General features: G+C 51.7%; 1 protein-coding gene across 1 annotated transcript in view; it reads left to right on the top strand.

Annotated features, from left to right (window-relative positions):
* LOC138300896 (protein-arginine deiminase type-2-like) overlaps positions 1–18,781 on the top strand; it is a 767,146-nt gene that overhangs the window by 662,461 nt on the left and 85,904 nt on the right. The window contains exon 14 of the mRNA XM_069240755.1: positions 12,601–12,677. Within this exon, the coding sequence (XP_069096856.1) occupies positions 12,601–12,677 (77 nt within the window). The remainder of the gene's footprint in view (positions 1–12,600; positions 12,678–18,781) is intronic.

The raw sequence follows: 18,781 nt of genomic DNA, 5'->3' as shown, positions 1-18,781 counted from the left end.
TTAATTTGGTTCTTCCCTTCCTTATGTGTGCTCCCTTCGAGCCCTTGCATAACTGTCCTTACCGGCTGCTCATTATTAAAACAGCCTTTTTGGTGGCAATTACATCTACCAGGAGAGCGAGTGAGCTGCAGGCTTTATCTTCAAAGCCACCTTATCTCATGATATATACTGACAAGGTATTGTTAAGAACTCGTGCCTCTTTCCTCCCCAAGGTGAGGACTCATTTCCATCTGGGTCAAAATATCATCCTGCCCACCTTCTTTGCACCTCCGCATCCCTCTAAGGAAGAGGAGCGTCTCCATCGGCTGGACCCAAAAAGAGCGTTATCGTTCTACCTTGACCGCACTAAAGAGTTCCGGGTGGACAGACCAACTCTTTGTGGGGAACGTTGGTGCAAAGAAGGGTCGGGCGGTGCAGAAACAATCCATTTCGCGCTGGGTCGTTCTCTGCATAAAGATCTGCTACGCTTTGGCAATGAAGCAGCCTCCCGAGGGCTTGAGAGCTCATTCTACTAGGGGGAAAGCTGCCACCACTGCGTTAGCACGTGGCGTACCGGTGGTGGACATCTGTCAGGCTGCAACGTGGGCTTCGTTGCACACGTTTTCAAAACACTACTGCCTGGATAGCCAGGTCAGAAGAGAGGGGCGTTTTGCCCGGTCTGTTTTGCAGGACTTCCTCATGTAAAAATCTCCTTCAGACCCACCGCCAGGGGTTATAGCTTGGGTATCTATTCTAAGGTAAGGAAGCTGCAGCTAGAAGTCTCTATCAGATGAACAAGTTACTTACCTTCGGTAACGAGGTATCTGGTAGAGAGTCTATCTAGCTGCAGACTCCTTACACCCACTCAAGCCTCCCCGCTCTGCGGATATTTTTTATACAGATATATATACATATATTTATATATACACATGTATATATATATGATTTTGGCAATTTTGCCTTTCTTAAAGGCATTAAAGAATTTTTACTTCAAACAGTCAAAGAGGTAAAATCCATAATTGTTGGTTCTTCCATGACTCTGCGCTTCTGGCGTGGGAAGTTGTGGAAAAGAACTGACGTACACGCGCCGAGACGGCGTCTATATAGACACCCGTGACGTCATAGGCGGCTCCAATGACGCTGACGACGCACGCGGAGCGGGTCGATGCACGCGGATCCGAACGCCGCCGCCCGACGGTGCGTGCGCAGGGTTCTGCTCAGAAAAAACTCCGGATTCGAAGCTGACGCCAGGGAATTCTAAGGTAAGGAATCTGCAGCTAGATAGAGTCTCTACCAGATACCTCATTACCGAAGGTAAGTAACTTGTTCTTCAGTTACAACAGGAAGTAGCCTTATTTAACCCCTCACTCCCAGGGACAGAGTTACATTTCCTCAGCAGAAAGGCAAGACTACTTCCTTAGCCAAAGTTAGCTCTATCTGATAGAGACTCTTGCTGCAGATTCCATACCTTTGAATTCCCTAGCGTCAGCTTCGAATATGGAATCTTTTTTTCTGAGCAATACCCTGCTTGCTCCGTCGGGTGACATCATTCAGATCCGAGTGCGTAGTCTGGCTCTGTATGGCTTTGTCAGCGTTGTTGGAGCTGTCTGTGATATCACAGTCTCCTGTGAAGGTACCACCCTGGCATGAGTACGTCAGTTCTTTTCCTTCCATGCCAGTTAAGTGCCTGCCATCTTGCCTTGTCGGTGATGGACCCCCACCAGGTATGTCACATGGCCTTGACAAGGACAACGATTCAAAGTCGTGCTCCGCATGGCCCGAAGCCTTTGAGAGAGTGGGCTCTAAAGCTCATGGAGGCCTGGCAGTCGACTTCGGTTGGTGAGACTCCTCAGAGGTCACGGTCCCACTCAAGGAGGCGGCCGCGGGACCGCTCGAGGAGCACCAAGTCCTCTTTGTTCCACTCAAGCTCCTGGGGGCCCTCAGGGATGAGGCACAAGAAGAAGAAGAAGTCCAAGAGGACTTTGACTTTGCGATGCCCTTTAGCAGATAAGGCGCCACAGGACCGTCGATGTTCAAGCATACTTTTGCGGAGACGATGCTAGGGCGGACTTCACGTCTCCCCCCTAATCTGGGAGCTGGAGCTACCCCTACTCAAATTAAAGACTTCCACAAAGCCATGTGCCTCGTTTTTGAGCAGGCTGCCCCCGTGGGTAGATCCTCGGACCCTGCGGGGACAGCAGGGACCCATCGTGTTCAACGCTGGCAGCTTCGGCCTCAGCACCGTTGGGCACCCCAAGATCCAATGTCGGATCCGGAACGGTGCCTTTTCCACACAGTTGGCCTCCCCTGGCGCCGGGTCTGACATCGTCACTCCCCCCACCACCGGCGCCCACCGGTGGTAGGAGCCCCATCCTCATTGCAGATGATCCAGAGCCAGAAAGACATGGTACAATGCCGATTCCTACTTCAACAGCGCCAACTCAGCCCAGATCAGTGTCTGATGTTTATTTTGAGCAGCCAGGCACAGGTGAGGAATGGGAGGGGTCTGAGGACCCTTTAGAATATGGATTAGAGGAGCAGGACTGGTATGAGAAACAAGGGGACGCCAGCAGGCTGGATACTTCTCCAGATACTGGTATGCTCTCACCTCCTTCTGTGGCTATGGAGGAGGGAGTATCACACAGCATGATAGTGCATAGAGTGGCTGAGGTCTTGGACCTGGTGTTGCCTATGGTGCCGGTCAGGACTAACATCCTGACAGAGGTGCTTTAGCTGGGGGCTGCTATATCTGAGCCAATGTTACCCTTTAATGTAGCCCTTACTGAAGTCCTGCTGGGGACGTGGTCCAAACCCAGCACAGAGGCACATATAAATAGGACAATCGGCTGCTGCCATCGACCAGCTCCCTAGTTTCCTCATCCAACACCTCACCCCAGAGAGCTTGAAGATCCAAGCCTCCACTTCCTGTAGCGCCTTCCCTTCTGCTCCCCCAGGTAGGAAATCCAAGAGACTGGACCAACTTGGGAAGAAGATATTCCTCCTGCGTGGCATTAAGGTCCATAAACACCTCATGCCTATCGGGACATTTTTCCCATACTTTATGGGATACAGTGGCACATGTGCTGACCCAGGTCCCGGAGGGCGTACAGCAGTGGCCCTTCATCACCATGCCTGGCTGGGTACTACTGTCTTTGCGGGGGATGTCCAGGCTAATCTGATGGATATGCCCTTTGATGGCTCACGCCTTTTTGAAGAGAAGGCAGACTCTGCACTTGAACGGTTCAAGGACTCCCGGGCCACGGCCAGATCCTTGGGCCTCTCGGCGCCTGCTCACCAGCAGTCTGCCTATCGCCCCTTTCGAGGCATCGGAAAGGGTGGGATACCATGCCAACCACAGATCAGCCACCATCCTCCAGCTTCACAGCATCCTGTGCGAGGATGAGGTTGTGGTACCTTCCGACCCAGAGGGTCTTGCCAGAGGTCGGTCACCACCCAGCCCCCCTCTTCCACAATGCCCAAGACCTCCTAGTATGGTTCTGCAAGACCATGCACGTCCAGTTGGAAGGAGGATTCGATTTAATCTCCCTCACTGGCTGTCCATAACATCGGACAAATGGGTCTTGCAGATCATACAGAAGGGCTATTCCCTCCTCTTCCAGTCTTTCCCTCCCTCTATCCCTCCATTGAAAGAACAACTGATGGAGGATCATTTAGTCTTGATCCACAAAGAAGTTATGGCTTTCTTGGTCAAGGGAGCCATAGAAAGGGTCCCGATTTCAGAAGTAGGCAGTGGTTGTTATTCCCGCTACTTTCTGATTCCAAAGAAGAACAGGGGTCTTCGCCCTATATTGGATTTAAGGGACGTCAACCTCTTCCTCAAAAAGGAGAAATTCAAGATTCTCACTCTAGCTCAGGTCTTGTCTGCCCTAGACCAGGGAGACTGGATGGTAGCGCTGCACTTGCAGGATGTGTATTTTCACATCCCCAATCTGCCTGCCGACGGGCATTACTTGCGGTTCAAGGTGGCCCACAAACACATTTTTGTTCTTCCCCTACTTCGACGACTGGCTGTTGAAGGCTTCTACTCCCCAGGCTCTTGTCTCCCACCTTCAGACTACTGCAGACCTTCTGCATTCGCTGGGATTCAATATAAATGTACAGAAGACACACCTGACTCCCTCTAAGAAGCTCCCTTAAATCGGGGCGGTTCTTTACACAGTGCAGTTTCCAGTTTATCCGCCGAGCAGCGAGTCCAGGATATTCAGGTTATGATACCAATGTTTCGGCCTCTATCCTGGATTTTGGTGAAACAGACTCTGAGGCTGTTGGGACTCATGACTTCCTGCATCCTGGTAGTCAAACATGCCAGATGGCATATGAGGACTCTGCATTGGGACCTGAAGTTCTAGTGGGCGCAGCATCAGGGAAATCTTACCGACATGGTTCAGATCATAGAGGGAACTGCAAAAGACCTGCGCTGGTGGTTAGTGAACTGCGATTGGGTCAGAGGCAGACTCCTCTCACTTCCCCAGCCAGATCTCACAGTAGTGACAGATGCGTCACTTGTGGGATGGGGCAGCCATCTGGGAGAGGCAGAGATCAATCAATATTTGTAAAGCGCAGCTACTCTACCATGAGGGTCTCAAGGCACTGGGGGGAGGGACCTCAACCGAAGAGCCACATCTTGAGGGTCTTCCTGAAGATGGTGAGCGACGGGCTTTGCTGAGGTGCAGGGGGAGGTTGTTCTAGCTTTTTGCTGCAGCGTAGGTGAAAGATCATCCTCCGGCGGTGGTTTTGCAGATGCCAGGGATGGTTGCCAGGGTCAGCTGGGCAGAGCAGAGGTATCTGGCAGGGGTGTGGAAGGAGACTTGGTGTTTCGGGTAGGCTGGTCCTGCGGTGTATATGGCATTGTATGTGTGGGTGAGAAGCTTGAAGTTGATTTTTCTTCTCGACCGGTAGCCAGTGGAGGGTCCTTAGGTGTTGGTAGATGTGTTCGCGGCGAGAGAGGCCCAGAATGAGTCTGGCAGTGGCGTTCTGGATAAGTTGAAGTTTTCTGATTTTCCTAATTGAGGTGCCGGCGTAGAGGGTGTTGCCGTAGTCAAGCTTGCTAGTGACTAAGGTGTAGGTGACTGTCCTGCGATAGTCTGCTGGGATCCATCTGAAGATTTTCCAAAGTTTGCGGAGAGTGTGCCAGCAGGAGGAGGTGACAGAGTTTACCTGGCGGGTCAGGGATAGGGAGGAGTCGAGGATGATTCCTAAGTTGCGGGAGTGCTTGGTCGGTACAGGGAGGGCACAGAGGGATGTGGGCCACCAGAGGTCGTCCCAAGCTGAGGTGGCGTTTCTGAAGATGATGAGCTCTGTCTTGTCAGAGTTGAGGTTGAGGCAGCTTTCTCTCATCCAGGTGGCAATGGCTTTCATTCCTGATTGAAAGTTCTTTTGGCCGTGTCCAGGTCTTCGATAAGGGAAATGATGAGTTGTGTTTCATCAGCATATGACACGATGTTCATACTGTGGCTTCTGACGAGGGCAGCAAGAGGGGCTATCAGTACGTTGAACAGTGTGGGACCCAGTGAGGATCCTTGGGGGACTCCTCAGTTGACTCCTGTGGGTCTGGAAGTGTAGGGCAGGAGTCTGACCCTCTGCGTCCTCCCAGAGAAGAAGGAGTGGATTCATTCCAGGGCTCTTCCACGGATTCCTATGTCATGGAGTCTGGTGCGCAGAGTGCTGTGGGAGACTGTGTCCAATGCTGCTGAGAGGTCGAGGAGTATGAGTGCTGTGGTGTGGCCGTGGTCTGGGAGTAATCGGATGTTGTCTGTGGCTGCCAGGAGTGCTGTCTCAATGCTGTGATTGCTGCAGAAGCCAGATTGGGAGCTGTCCAGGGAGTTGTTGGCCTTGATGAAATTCCATAGTTCTGCGTTGATTGCTTTCTCCAGTACTATGGCGGGGTAGCGTAGCAGTGAGGTGGGCTGGAAATATTTAATGCTGATGGGTCGGCTGAAGGTTCCTTCAGAAGAGAGCATATTTCAGCATGTAATGGAGCAGTTGATTGTGTTACAGAGCTCCGGGGCAATGGATGCGCTGGCTCTAATGTATATGTGGTGTGGGCAGAGGTCTGAAGGGGCTGCGGAGTGGGGGCTGTTCATGATGTTGGCTGCTTCTTCTGTGGTGAGCTTGGACTAGCTGTGGTTGGTCTGGGTGGGTTCTGGGATGGTGGGTCGTTCACAGGTTCCAGAGACAGGATTTTCAAGGAAAAAGCTGTCCTAGATGTCCTGGATCCTATGGTGGAAAAAAGAGGCAAGTTTGTCGTAGAGGTCCTGTGACGGGGGATGGTGGTGGCTTTGGAGCAGGGATCTGTGAACTTGTTGATGACTGAGAAGAGTTCCTTAGAATTGTGTGCAGAGGAGTTGATGCGCTCCTGGAGTGCGTCCTTCCTTGCGTTCTTGATTTTTTGTCCGTCTGCAGCGGTTGCCGCTCTGAATGAGGTAGGTCTTCACTGGATGGCTGTTCCTCCATTTTGTTTTTAAACGTCTGCAGGTGTGCTTTGATTCCTGGAGTTCGATGATGAAATAGCTGGTTTTCTTAGGTACACGTTTGGCCGATGTCAGCCGGAGAGGGGCTAGAGTGTTGGCGCATTCAGTGATCCATGCATGAGATTGTGCGCTGCTGTGTTGGCATCGTCAGAGTGGGAGGGAGGGATCTGGCGATCGATGAGGTGAGTGCTCATTTATGATTTTGTTCCATTTCCTGTTGGGGGTCCTAGAGGTGCGGGTGTCGCTGCTGGGTGTGGTGATTGTGAATGCATGCAGCAGTGGTCGGTCCAGTCTGGGGTAGAGATGGTCTCGATGGTGATCCGGTTGCTTGAGGTGAAGATGGGGTCCAGTGTGTGTGGGTGTGAAGACCAGCTGTCTGAGGCCGAGGGTGGCGAGGTTGTCGAGTAGAGCAGTGGTGTTTGGGTCGGTGCGGTCCTCGAGGTGGAGATTCAGGTCGCCGAGGAGGAGGTAGTCGACTGACGTCAGGGCCTGGGGGTAGCGATGTCTACAATGTTGTCTATGAAAGCTGGGCAGATGTTGGGTGGCCTGTACACCAGCGTGCCGCAGATCGAGGAGTTGTGGTTGGAGTGGATCAGGAAGTGAAGGTGTTCCATGGTGGTGCAGTGTTCTTCTGAGGCGGCCTTGACACGTAGTGAGGACTTGTGCACGATGGCGAGTCCTCTGCACGGGCTGGAGGTCCAGTCCCACCTTAGGATGCTGTAACCGTCGGGAATGGCGATGCTGCTGTCTGGACCCGAGGTGGGGTTGGTCCATGTCTCTGTAAGGAAGGCGATGTCCAGTCGGGTGGTGTCTATCAGGTCCCAGAGTTCGGTGGCGTGTTTGTGAAGGGAGCAGATGTTCAGGAGCAGGCAGTTGATAGGGTTATAGAGGTTGTTGGTATCTTTGTGTGCGGAGAATACCTTCAGTTTGATGAGGCTGGCGCTGAAGTTGCAGTTCCTGCAGGTGAAAGGTCCGTGGGTGTCCTTGGTAGAGATGGTGCTGCAGTTGTTGAGAAGTCCGGTGCTGAGGCGGAGGAGGGTATCAGAGTCATAACGGAGGCAGCCAGGGAATCGTTTAATGGAGATCCAGGGTTCCTGGCGCTGGGTGCAGTACAGGCGCAGACAGGCGCAGACAGGCTTGCATTTGGCGAGCCTTTGGTGTGCCAGCAGCTTGGCTGCACTGCGGCTGCCATTAAGAATGGGAGGGAGGAGGTGGCTAGGGGAGTAGTCAGCTGACAGGCGGGAGGGCAGAAAAGGTGCCTGGCATGGAGGGGGGAGCAGAGGAAAGAGGGGAGAAAGGAAAAAGGGATAGAGAAAAACGGGGGATGATAGAAAATGAAGGCAGAAAAAGCAAGAGTGAAAGAGCGACAGAGACAAATAAAGAAAAGGAAATACTTACTTTGTGATGGCCACTAGACCACCAGGGATGAGGCACAGGGTGGTGGAGGGCCTCCAACTGAGAGTCATGAGACTCTCAGTTCGTCCCAACAAAGGCAGAGACAGCAGCAGCCAGAGGAGCTGGGGAGGGCAGCAGATGCTGACCAGGAGTTTCAGGGCAGTTGCCCTCTCACAGAGCTTCGGCCACCATTACGAAGGGAGGGGGGGAGCAGTCAGCTGGGAGGGTGGGAAAGGTGCTTCACGGGGGAAAAAGGAGGCAGAGGGAAGAGGGGATATGGAAAAAGGGAGAGAGAAAAATGAAGGATGAAAGACAAAAAGGGCATAAAAAGCAAGAGTGAAAGAGTGACAGAGAGAAAGAAAAAGAAAAGGAAATACTTACTTGTTTAACCACTAGACCACCAGGGATAAGGTGCAGGGACTAGCCTTCAGCAGCCAGTGGAGCTGGGTAGGGCAGCAGATGCTGACCAGGCAGTCAGTGCAGTTGCCCTCTCACAGCACTGCGGCCACCATTAAGAAGGAGAGGGGGGTGGGTGGAGCGGTCAGCTGGGAGGTGGGAGAGTGGGAAAGGTGCTTTGCGGGGGAAGGGTTCAGAGGAAAAAGGGGAGAAAGGAAAAAGAGGTAGAGAAAAACGAGGGATGATTGAAAAGAAGGGCAGAAAAAGCAAGAGTGAAAGAGTGACAGAGAGAAAGAAAAAGAAAAGGAAATACTTGTGATGGCCACTAGACCACCAGGGATGTGAACAGTGACGCGCCTGCAGGTGAGGAGGGCCTCAAACTGAGATTCTGGAGACTCTCATTTCGTCCCAGCAAAGGCAGAGGGACCAGCAGCCAGAGGAGCTGGGGAGGGCAGCAGATGCTGAAAGGTGGTCAGTGCAGTTGCCCTCTCACAGTGCTACAGCCACCATTAAGAAGGGGAGGGGGTGGGGGAGCGGTCAGCTGAGAGGTGGGAGGGTGGGAAAGGTGCTTCGAAGGGGGAGGGGGCAGAGGAAAGAGGGGAGAAATAAAAAAGGGATCGAGAAAAACAAGGGATGATAGAAAAAAGGCAGAATAAGCAAGAGTGAAAGAGCAACAGAGAGAACGAAAAAGAAAAGGAAATATTTACTTGTGATGGCCATTAGACCACCAGGGATAAGGCGCAGGAACGAGCCTACAGGTGGAGGAGGGCCTCGAACTGAGAGTTAGGGGACTCTCAGTTCATCCCAGCAAAGGCAGAGGCATCAGGAGTAGCAGCCAGAGGAGCTGAGGAGGGCAGTAGACACTGAAAAGGAGGTCATTGCTGTTGCCCTCTCACAGAGCTACAGCCACCATTAAGAACGGGAGGGGGCGGGGGAGCAGTCAGCTGAGAGGCGGGAGGGTGGGAAAGGTTGCTTCGCAGGGGGAGGGGGCAGAGGAAAGGGGGGAGAAATAAACAAACGATAGAAAAAAATGAGGGATGATAGAAAAAAGGCAGAATAAGCCAGAGTGAAAGATCGACAGAGAGAAAGGAAATACTTGTGATGGCCACTAGACCACCAGGGATAAGGCGCAGGAACGAGCCTATAGGTGGAGGAGGGCCTCGAACTGAGAGTTAGGGGACTCTCAGTTCATCCCAGCAAAGGCAGAGGCATCAGGAGTAGCAGCCAGAGGAGCTGAGGAGGGCAGTAGACACTGAAAAGGAGGTCATTGCTGTTGCCCTCTCACAGAGCTACAGCCACCATTAAGAACGGGAGGGGGCGGGGGAGCAGTCAGCTGAGAGGCGGGAGGGTGGGAAAGGTGCTTTGCAGGGGGAGGGGGCAGAGGAAAGGGTGAAGAAATAAACAAACGATAGAAACAAATGAGGGATGATAGAAAAAAGGCATAATAAGCCAGAGTGAAAGATTGACAGAGAGAAAGGAAATACTTGTGATGGCCACTAGACCACCAGGGATAAGGCGCAGGAACGAGCCTATAGGTGGAGGATGGCCTCGAACTGAGAGTTAGGGGACTCTCAGTTCGTCCCAGCAAAGGCAGAGGCATCAGGTGTAGCAGCCAGAGGAGGTGAGGAGGGCAGTAGACGCTGAAAAGGAGGTCATTGCAGTTGCCCTCTCACAGAGCTACAGCCACCATTAAGAAGGGGCAGGGGAGCTGTCAACTGTGAGGCGGGAGGGTGGGAAAGGTGCTTCGCAGGGGGAGGGGGCAGAGGAAAGAGGGGAGAAAGAAAAAACCGATAGAAAAAAAGGAGGGATGATAGAAAAAAGGCAGAATAAGCAAGAGTGAAAGATCGACAGAGAGAAAGTAAAAGAAAGGAAATACTTACTAGTGATGGTCACTAGACCACCAGGGATAAGGTGCAGGGCGGGCCTGTGGGTGGAGGAGGGCCTCTAACTGAGAGTTAGGGGACTCCTAGTTAATCCCAACAAAGGCAGAGGCATTAGCAGCCACAGCCTGAGGGGCTGGGGAGGGAAGAAGACACTGATCATTGTCAGTGCAGTACCCTCTCACAGCGCTGTGGCCGCCATAAAGGATGGGAGGGGGCGGGAAGAGGTTAACTGGGAGGCGGGAGGGTGAGAAAGGTGCTTCGCAGGGGCAGAGGAAAGAGGGGAGAAAGGAAAAAGGGATAGAGAAAAACAAGGGATGATAGAAAAAAAGGTAGAAAAAGCAAGAGTGGAAGAGCGACAGAGATAGAGAAAAAGAAATACTTACTTGTGATGGCCACTAGACCGGAAGCATCTGTTCTCTGGCGGAATCCGGACTCCATATCAACTTGCTGGAGCTCCGGGCGATCCAACTGCCATTCAAAACATTTCTTCCTGTTGTGAAAGGGAAGATTGTGCAGGTGTTCACAGACAACACCACTGCAATGTGGTTCTAAAACAAGCAGGTCAGGGTGGGGTTGTGGACCCTTTGTCAAGAGGCTCTGCGTCTCTGGACATGGCTGGAACAGCAGGGCATAACCCTGGTGATTCAACACCTGGCAGGTTCTCTGAACGCAAGGGCGGACAAACTCAGCCGTCGATCCCTAGCAGAACACGAATGGTATCTCCATAAGGAGGTGGCGCAAGGTCTCTTTTCTCTGTTGGGAGAGCCTTGGTTAGATCTGTTCGCCTCTGCAGAGAACACTCAATGTCAGCAGTACTGCATGTAGGAGTTTCCAAGGCAGCAATCACTCGACGACACCTTTCATCGCAAGTGGAGTTCAGGCCTCCTGTACTCTTTTCCGCCCATACCAGTCCTGCCCATAGTTCTCAAGAATATCAAGAATGACCAGGCCCAAGTCATTCTGGTGGCTCCGATTGGGCACGGAGAGTCTGGTATCCCGAGCTTCTCGAAATGAGCATCAATACTCTGGTCAGGCTACCCCTTTGGGAGGATCTTTTGTCGCAGCAGCAGGGGAGGGTTCTCCACCCGAACCTGTCAACTCTGCGCCTTCATGCGCCTTCATGCGTGGAGAATGAGCGTTGGCATTTGATGGCTTTTGACCTTCCTCCCGAAGTCTGTAAAGTTATTTTGGCAGCCAGGCGTCCCTCCACTAAAATGGTATATGTCTGCCGTTGGAACACTTTGTATATCATTGTACAGAAAGGTCTATTGATCCTCTTTCTGCTTCTCTTTCTGATATTCTTCTCTTCATTCTTTCCCTTGCTCAGCAGGGTTCTGCCTTGGGCACTATCAAGGACTATCTTTCTGCCTCATCAGTATTTCTTCGGCTTCTGGATCAGCCTTCTCTGTTTAAATCCCCCATTGTACATAGATTCCTCAAAGGGCTTGTACATATGTTTCTCCCTACACCCTTTGTTATGCCCCAATGAGACTGTAATCTGGTCCTTACATTTCTAATGTGTGCTCCTTCCAGCCTTTGCACAACTGCCCCCTCCGGCTGCTCACCATCAAGACAGCTGTCGTAGTGGCAATAACATCTGCCAGGAGGGTGAGTGAGATGCAAGCTCTGTCATCAAAGCCACAGTATCTCACTATCCAGACAAGGTGGTTCTCAGAACTCGTAAGGTGGTGACCCCATTTCATCTGAGTCAGAACATCACCCTGCCCACCTTCTTTGCTCCACTGCATCCCTCTAAGGAAGAGGAGTGACTCCAACCACTGGACCCAAAAAGAGCTTTTTTGTTCTATCTTAACCGCACAAAAGATTCCTGGGTGGATGACCAACTTTTTGTGGGGTACATTGGAGCAAAGAAGGGACGGGCAGTGCAGAAGCGAACCATTTCCTGCTGGGTCATTCTCTGCATCAAGATCTGCCATACATTGGCCAGGAAGCAGCTTCCTGGGGGCTTGAGAACTTTTTCTGCCAGGGGAAAAGCTGCTACCACTGCATTAGCTCGAGGCGTTCCAGCCCTGGAGATTTGTCAGGCGGGTACGTCTGACACCAGGGAATTTAGAAGTAAGGAATCTGCAGCTAGATAGAATCTCTACCAGATAATGCATTACCGAAGGTAAGTAACTTGTTCATCAGAGATCCATGTTTGGCTCTTCCTACGTCTTGCTTCATTCAGTTCCTCCTCGGTAGGCATGAGTGAGGACCGTGGTGATTTCCATCTGCTCTGTGATGGGCTTTACTGCAGAGTCATGAGGTTTCATCCAAAACTCCTGCAGCAGACTTACATGCAGGAATGGACTGAGGGTTCTTGTCAAAATAAAACAATTTTCAAAGTAAATGTATTCTGCTTCCACTGAACTGCTGCCATTTTGTTTTATTGTTGATGTTCTTATGGCTGATGGAGCTTGTATGCCAAAAAAATCAAATCTTCTATTTCTATGCAGGTCTGGAAACAAAACGCTACACAATCAGCAAGATTCTGTCCACTGACACGTTAAGGCAAGAGAATGCCTATGTTCAGGTAAGGGAGTAGTGTACTATCTAGCGCATGTTTATTTATTCTGAGAGTGAAAAGAAATTAGAGAGAGCCAATAAGCATCCCGCCTTTGAGGAGTTCAGACACCGATCATGGAGACCACGCTGTAACGCTGCTCAATGTGGTCACTCACCATCCAACATCATCTGGCACACGTTGGGAAGCTAACTGAGATGTTCTGATCACCTAGGTCCCACCCGACAGTTGTGGCAGAGGAGGTGTGATTTCACCGAAGCGGAGACCCCTGCAGCTGCTGGCTCATGAGCATTTCCAGCAACCCCAGATGATTTGTCTTTGTCCTCTACTCTCTCCTGATGAAGGGCTAAACCCAGAAACATGTGTCTAGAGATATGCAGCAATGTCTGCCCCAATGTTGGTGAAAAACTACAGATAATTTTCAAGTAAGCGTTAAATGTGAACTGCATTTACCAGGATGCAAAGGGGCGAACTGTTCTGGGATGTGAGGCAGTGCGCTCCGAACCCCCCTTCCTGTTTAAAAGGCTCCCTTGAGCCAGTGATCTGATGACCTTTGGAGATGCACCTGTGTGCCTGTGAGTGGTACTTAAACTGAGAGTATTTTGGCAGCATTTCCAGCAACCCCAGATGAATTTTCTTTGTTCTCTACTCTACTGTTGAAGGGCTGAACCCAGAAACACATGTTAAGAGATGTGCAGCAATGTCTGCACCAACTTTGGTGAAAAACTACAGATAATTATCAAGTAAGCACTAACTGTGAACTTCATTTACCAGGATGCAAAGGGGCGAACTGTGCTAGGATTTAAGGCAGTGTGCTCCCAATCCCCCTTCCTGTTTAAAAGACTCCCTTGAGCCAGTGGGCTGACGAGCTTTGGAGGTGCACCTGTGTGCCTGTGAGTGGTACTTGACCTGAGAGGATTTTGGCAGCATTTCCAGCAACCCCAGATGAATTTTCTTTGTTTTCTACTCTCTACTGATGAAGGGCTAAACCCAGAAACACGTGTCTAGAGATATACAGCAATGTCCGCACAAACTTTGGTGAAAAACTACAGATCATTTTGAAGTAAGCCCTAACTGTGAACTGCATTTACCAGGATGCAAAGGGGTGAAATTTTCAGGGATGTGAGGCAGTGTGCTCCCAACCCCCCTACCACCTTCACATACTGCTGATTGCGTGGCCTGTTAGCTAAGATTCGTGGAGACTTTTGCCCTTCCCCCTCTCATTTTACTCCATTCCATTCCTTGGATCCTTGACTGGGCTCTTCTGTGGTGCTTACCTGGGATCTCATTAGGGGGCCACGCTGAGGAGGTTAATGCCACAGCAGAGATGACCAAGCTAGGTCTTGATATGGTTTGCAGCAGTACATACCCCTGCTCTACTACTGGACACTTTGGGTCGTTCCGTGGGCTAATGTGGAGAGCTCTCATTCTGCTTCATATAGAGGGGCCCTTAGATCCTGACTGCCTGTGGCCGCCTCCAGTGCTAGGTCGCAGTGGGGGTCAGGCTGGTCACTTGTGGTGTTGCAGCTGAAGGCCTGCTGCATCCCCTACCTTCTTTGCCGTCATGACTAAGGGCAAGGCTCACTATGACACCAGAAAAAGCACTCTGGTTAAGTACAGCCAACCACGAGAGTCCGTCCTCTCTCAGTGGGGCATGCAGACAAGCTGCTTTCATTGCAGGCAATGCAGTACTCCTGGCAGCTATTGCACAGCAAGGGATATGCTTGATGCTAAAATTGGTGCATTGAGCAACAATGTCACTCTGCTCCATCAAGACGTATGGAAAGCCTTCCAACAAATAATTGAAACAGAAACCAGTGTCTCTAGTGTGGAAGAGTCCATTATCACCTTGTAGCAGAAAGTGACTAAACTTATCACAGTGAAGATGAAACTGGCATTGAGGATGGATGATATGGAGGGCAATGATCAATGCAACAATGTAAGGAAATGCCTCTTTGGCATAGTTGCCCCCTGACATTTTGCCTTTGCTGATGCCAAGTTATGATTTGAAAGTGTGCTGGGACCCTGCAAACCAGGCCCCAGTACCAGTGTTCTTTCCCTAAACTGTACCTTTGTCTCCACAATTGGCACAACCCTAGCATCCAGGTAAGTCCCTTGTAACTGGTACCCCTGGTACCAAGGGCCCTGATGCCAGGGAAGGTCTCTAAGGGCTGCAGCATGTCTTATGCCACCCTAAGGACCCCTCACTCAGCACATACACACTGCTTGCCAGCTTGTGTGTGCTGGTGGGGAGAAAATGACTGAGTCGACATGGCACTCCCCTCAGAGTGCCATGCCAACCTCACACTGCCTGTGGCATAGATAAGTCACCCCTCTAGCAGGCCTTACAGCCCTAAGGCAGGGTGCACTATACCACAGGTGAGGGCATATGTGCATGAGCACTATGCCCCTACATTGTCAAAACCAAACCTTAGACATTGTAAGTGCAGGGTAGCCATAAGAGTATATGGTCTGGGAGTCTGTCAAACACGAACTCCACAGCACCATAATTGCTGCACTGAAAACTGGGAAGTTTGGTATCAAACTTCTCAGCACAGTAAATGCACACTGATGCCAGTGTGCACTTTATTGTAAAAATACACCCAGAGGGCATCATGGAGATGCCTCCTAAAAACATACTCCACTTCCAGTGTGGGCTGACTAGTTTTGCCAGCCTGCCACACACCAGACATGTTGCTGGCCACATTGGGAGAGTGCCTTTGTCACTCTGTGGCCAGGAACAAAGCCTGTACTGGGTGGAGGTGCTTCTCACCTCCCCCTGCAGGAACTGTAACACCTGGCGGTGAGCCTCAAAGGCTCAAACCCTTTGTTACAGCACCACAGGGCATCCCAGCTAGTGGAGATGTCCGCCCCTCCGGCCACTGCCCCCACTTTTGGAGGCAAGGCTGGAGGAGATAATGAGGAAAACAAGGAGGAGTCACCCCCCAGTCAGAACAGCCACTAAGGTGTCCTGAGCTGAGGTGACTCTTACTTTTAGAAATCCTCCATCTTGTAGAAGGAGTATTCCACCAATAGGATTAGGGATGTGCCCCCCTCCCCACAGGGAGGAGGCACAAAGAGGGTGTAGCCACCCTCAGGGCCAGTAGCCATTGGCTACTGCCCTCCCAGACCTAAACACACCCCTAAATTGAGTATTTAGGTGCTCCCAGAACCGAGGAAGATAGATTCCTGCAACCTAAAGAAGAAGGACTGCTGACCTTAAGCCCTGCAGTGAAGACGGAGACAACAACTGATTTGGCCCCAGCCCCACCGGCCTGTCTCCCTACTTCGAAGAAAAACTGCAACAGTGACGCATCCAACAGGTTCCAGTGACAACGCACAACTCGCCCACTTCCTAGAAGACAACGCCATCCTAGACCCCTCTCAATCTGGTTTCAGACGAAACCACAGCACTGAGACCGCACTCCTCGCCGCCACAGATGACATCAGACAACAAATGGACAACGGCGAAACCTCAGCCCTGATCCTCTTAGACCTATCAGCCGCTTTCGATACAGTCTGCCACCTCACCCTACTAAACCGTCTCCACGAGGCCGGCATCCAAGACAAAGCCCTCAACTGGATCTCATCCTTTCTCTCCGACAGAACTCAGAGAGTCCGACTCTCACCCTTCCGCTCCAAAGCCACCAACCTCATCTGCGGCGTCCCCCAAGGCTCCTCACTCAGCCCAACGTTGTTCAACGTCTACATGGCCTCCCTCGCACAACTGGCCCGCCAACACAACCTCAGCATCATCTCCTACGCCGACAACACCCAACTCGTCCTCTCCCTGACCAAAGATCCTCTCACCGCCAAAACCAACCTCCACTAGGGACTGAAATCTATCGCCGAGTGGATGAGCAACAGCCGCCTGAAAGTCAACTCCGACAAGACGGAAGTCCTCATCCTCGGACGCACCCCCTCGGCCTGGAACGACTCCTGGTGGCCCACCGCCCTCGGCCCGCCACCCACCCCTGCCAGCCACGCATGAAACCTGGGCTTCATCCTCGACTCCGCTCTCACCATGTCCAAACAGGTCAACGCTGTCTCCTCTTCCTGTTTCAACACCCTCCGCATGCTCCACAGGATTTTCAAGTGGATTCCAACAGGAACCAGAAAGACGGTGACTCAAGCCCTTGTCAGTAGCCGACTCTACTACGGCAACACACTCTACACAGGCATCCCAACGAAAGACATCAAACGACTCCAACGCATCCAGAACGCAGCCGCCCGCCTGATCCTCGACGTACCCCGCCGAGGTCACATCTCCCCCACCTGAAGAACCTCCACTGCCACCCCGTGGAAAAGAGGATCACCTTTAAACTCCTCACCCACGCACACAAGGCACTCCACAACACCGGACCCACCTACCTGAACTCCAGACTCAACTTCTACGTTCCCTCACGTCAACTACGCTCTGCCAACCTCGCCTTCGCCATCGTCCCCCGAATCCAGCGCAAGACCTCTGGCGGCAGATCCTTCTCCTACCTCGCCGCCAAGACCTGGAACTCTCTCCCCACCTCTCTTCGCCAGACCCAGGACCTCCTCACCTTCAGGAGACTCCTCAAGACATGGCTCATCGAACGTTAGCAGCACCCCCCCCCCCCAGCGCCTCGAAACCCTAACGGGTACATAGCGCGCTTTATAAATCTTTTGATTGATTGATTGACCTCTGAAGCCTCAGAGGACTACCCTGCATCTAAAGGACCAAGAAGCTCCCGAGAACAGCGGCCCTGTTCAAGAAACTGCAACTTTTTGAAACAAAGAAGCAACTTTTAAAGACCACTCGTTTCCCGCCGGAAGCGTGAGACTTTCCACTCTGCACCCGACGCCCCCGGCTCGACCTGCGGACAACTAACTCTAAAGGGAGGACTCCCCGGCGACTGCGAGCCCGTGAGTAGCCAGAGTTGACCCCCCCCTGAAACCCCACAGCGACGCCTGCAGAGGAAATCCAGAGGCTCCACCCGGACCGCGACTGCCTGCTTCAAGGAACCCGACGCCTGGAAACCACACTGCACCTGCAGCCCCCAGGACCTGAAGGAACTGAACTCCAGTGCAGGAGTGACCCCCAGGCGATGCTCTGCCCAGCCCAGGTGGTGGCTACCCCAAGGAGCCCCCCCTGTGCCTGCCTGCATCGTTGAAGAGACCCCCGGGTCTCCCCATTGATTCCTATTGGAAACCCGACACCTGTTTGTACTCTGCACCCAGCCGCCCCTGTGCCGCTGAGGGTGTACTTTCTGTGCCTGCTTGTGCCCTACAAAACCCCCCTGGTCTGCCCTCCGAAGACGCGGGTACTTACCTGCTGGCAGACTGGAACCGGGGCACCCCTGTTTCCATTGAAGCCTATGTGTTTTCGGCACCACTTTGACCTCTGCACCTGACCGGCCCTGAGCTGCTGGTGTGGTAACTTTGGGGTTGCCTTGAACCCCCCACATTGGGCTACCTTGGACCCAACTTTGAACCCTGTAAGTGTTTTACTTACCTGTGAAGTTAACATTTACTTACCTCCCCCAGGAACTGTTGATTTTTGCAGTGTCCACTTTTAAAATAGCTTATTGCCATTTTTGTCACAACTATACATGCTATTGTGATTATTCAAAGTTCCTAGAATACCTGAGTGAAATTCCTTTCATTTAAAGTATTGTTTGTAAATCTTGAACCTGTGGTTCTTAAAATAAACTAAGAAAATATATTTTTCTATGTAAAAACCTATTGGCCTGGAATTTGTCTTTGAGTGTGTGTTCCTCATTTATTGCCTGTGTGTGTACAACAAATGCTTAACACTACCCTCTGATAAGCCTACTGCTCGACCACACTACCACAAAATAGAGCATTAGAATTATCTCTTTTTGCCACTATCTTACCTCTAAGGGGAACCCTTGGACTCTGTGCGCACTATTTCTTAATATGAAATAGTATATACAGAGCCAACTTCCTACAAACAACCTACGATTTGTTGGCTTTCCTGAAGGATGTGAGGGTCCCTCGGTGGAGCAGTTTTTAGATCAATGGCTTCACTCCCTGATGACCTCGGGTGGCCTGTCCACCTGCTTTGTCATTGAACGGGCCCACAGGACTCTCGTGCTACGCCCCACTTCCTGGGGCTCGACCCA

The sequence above is a fragment of the Pleurodeles waltl genome, chromosome 6, assembly GCF_031143425.1.
Source record: "Pleurodeles waltl isolate 20211129_DDA chromosome 6, aPleWal1.hap1.20221129, whole genome shotgun sequence".
Lineage (NCBI taxonomy): Eukaryota > Metazoa > Chordata > Amphibia > Caudata > Salamandridae > Pleurodeles > Pleurodeles waltl.
This window is presented reverse-complemented; position numbering and strand designations above follow the sequence as displayed.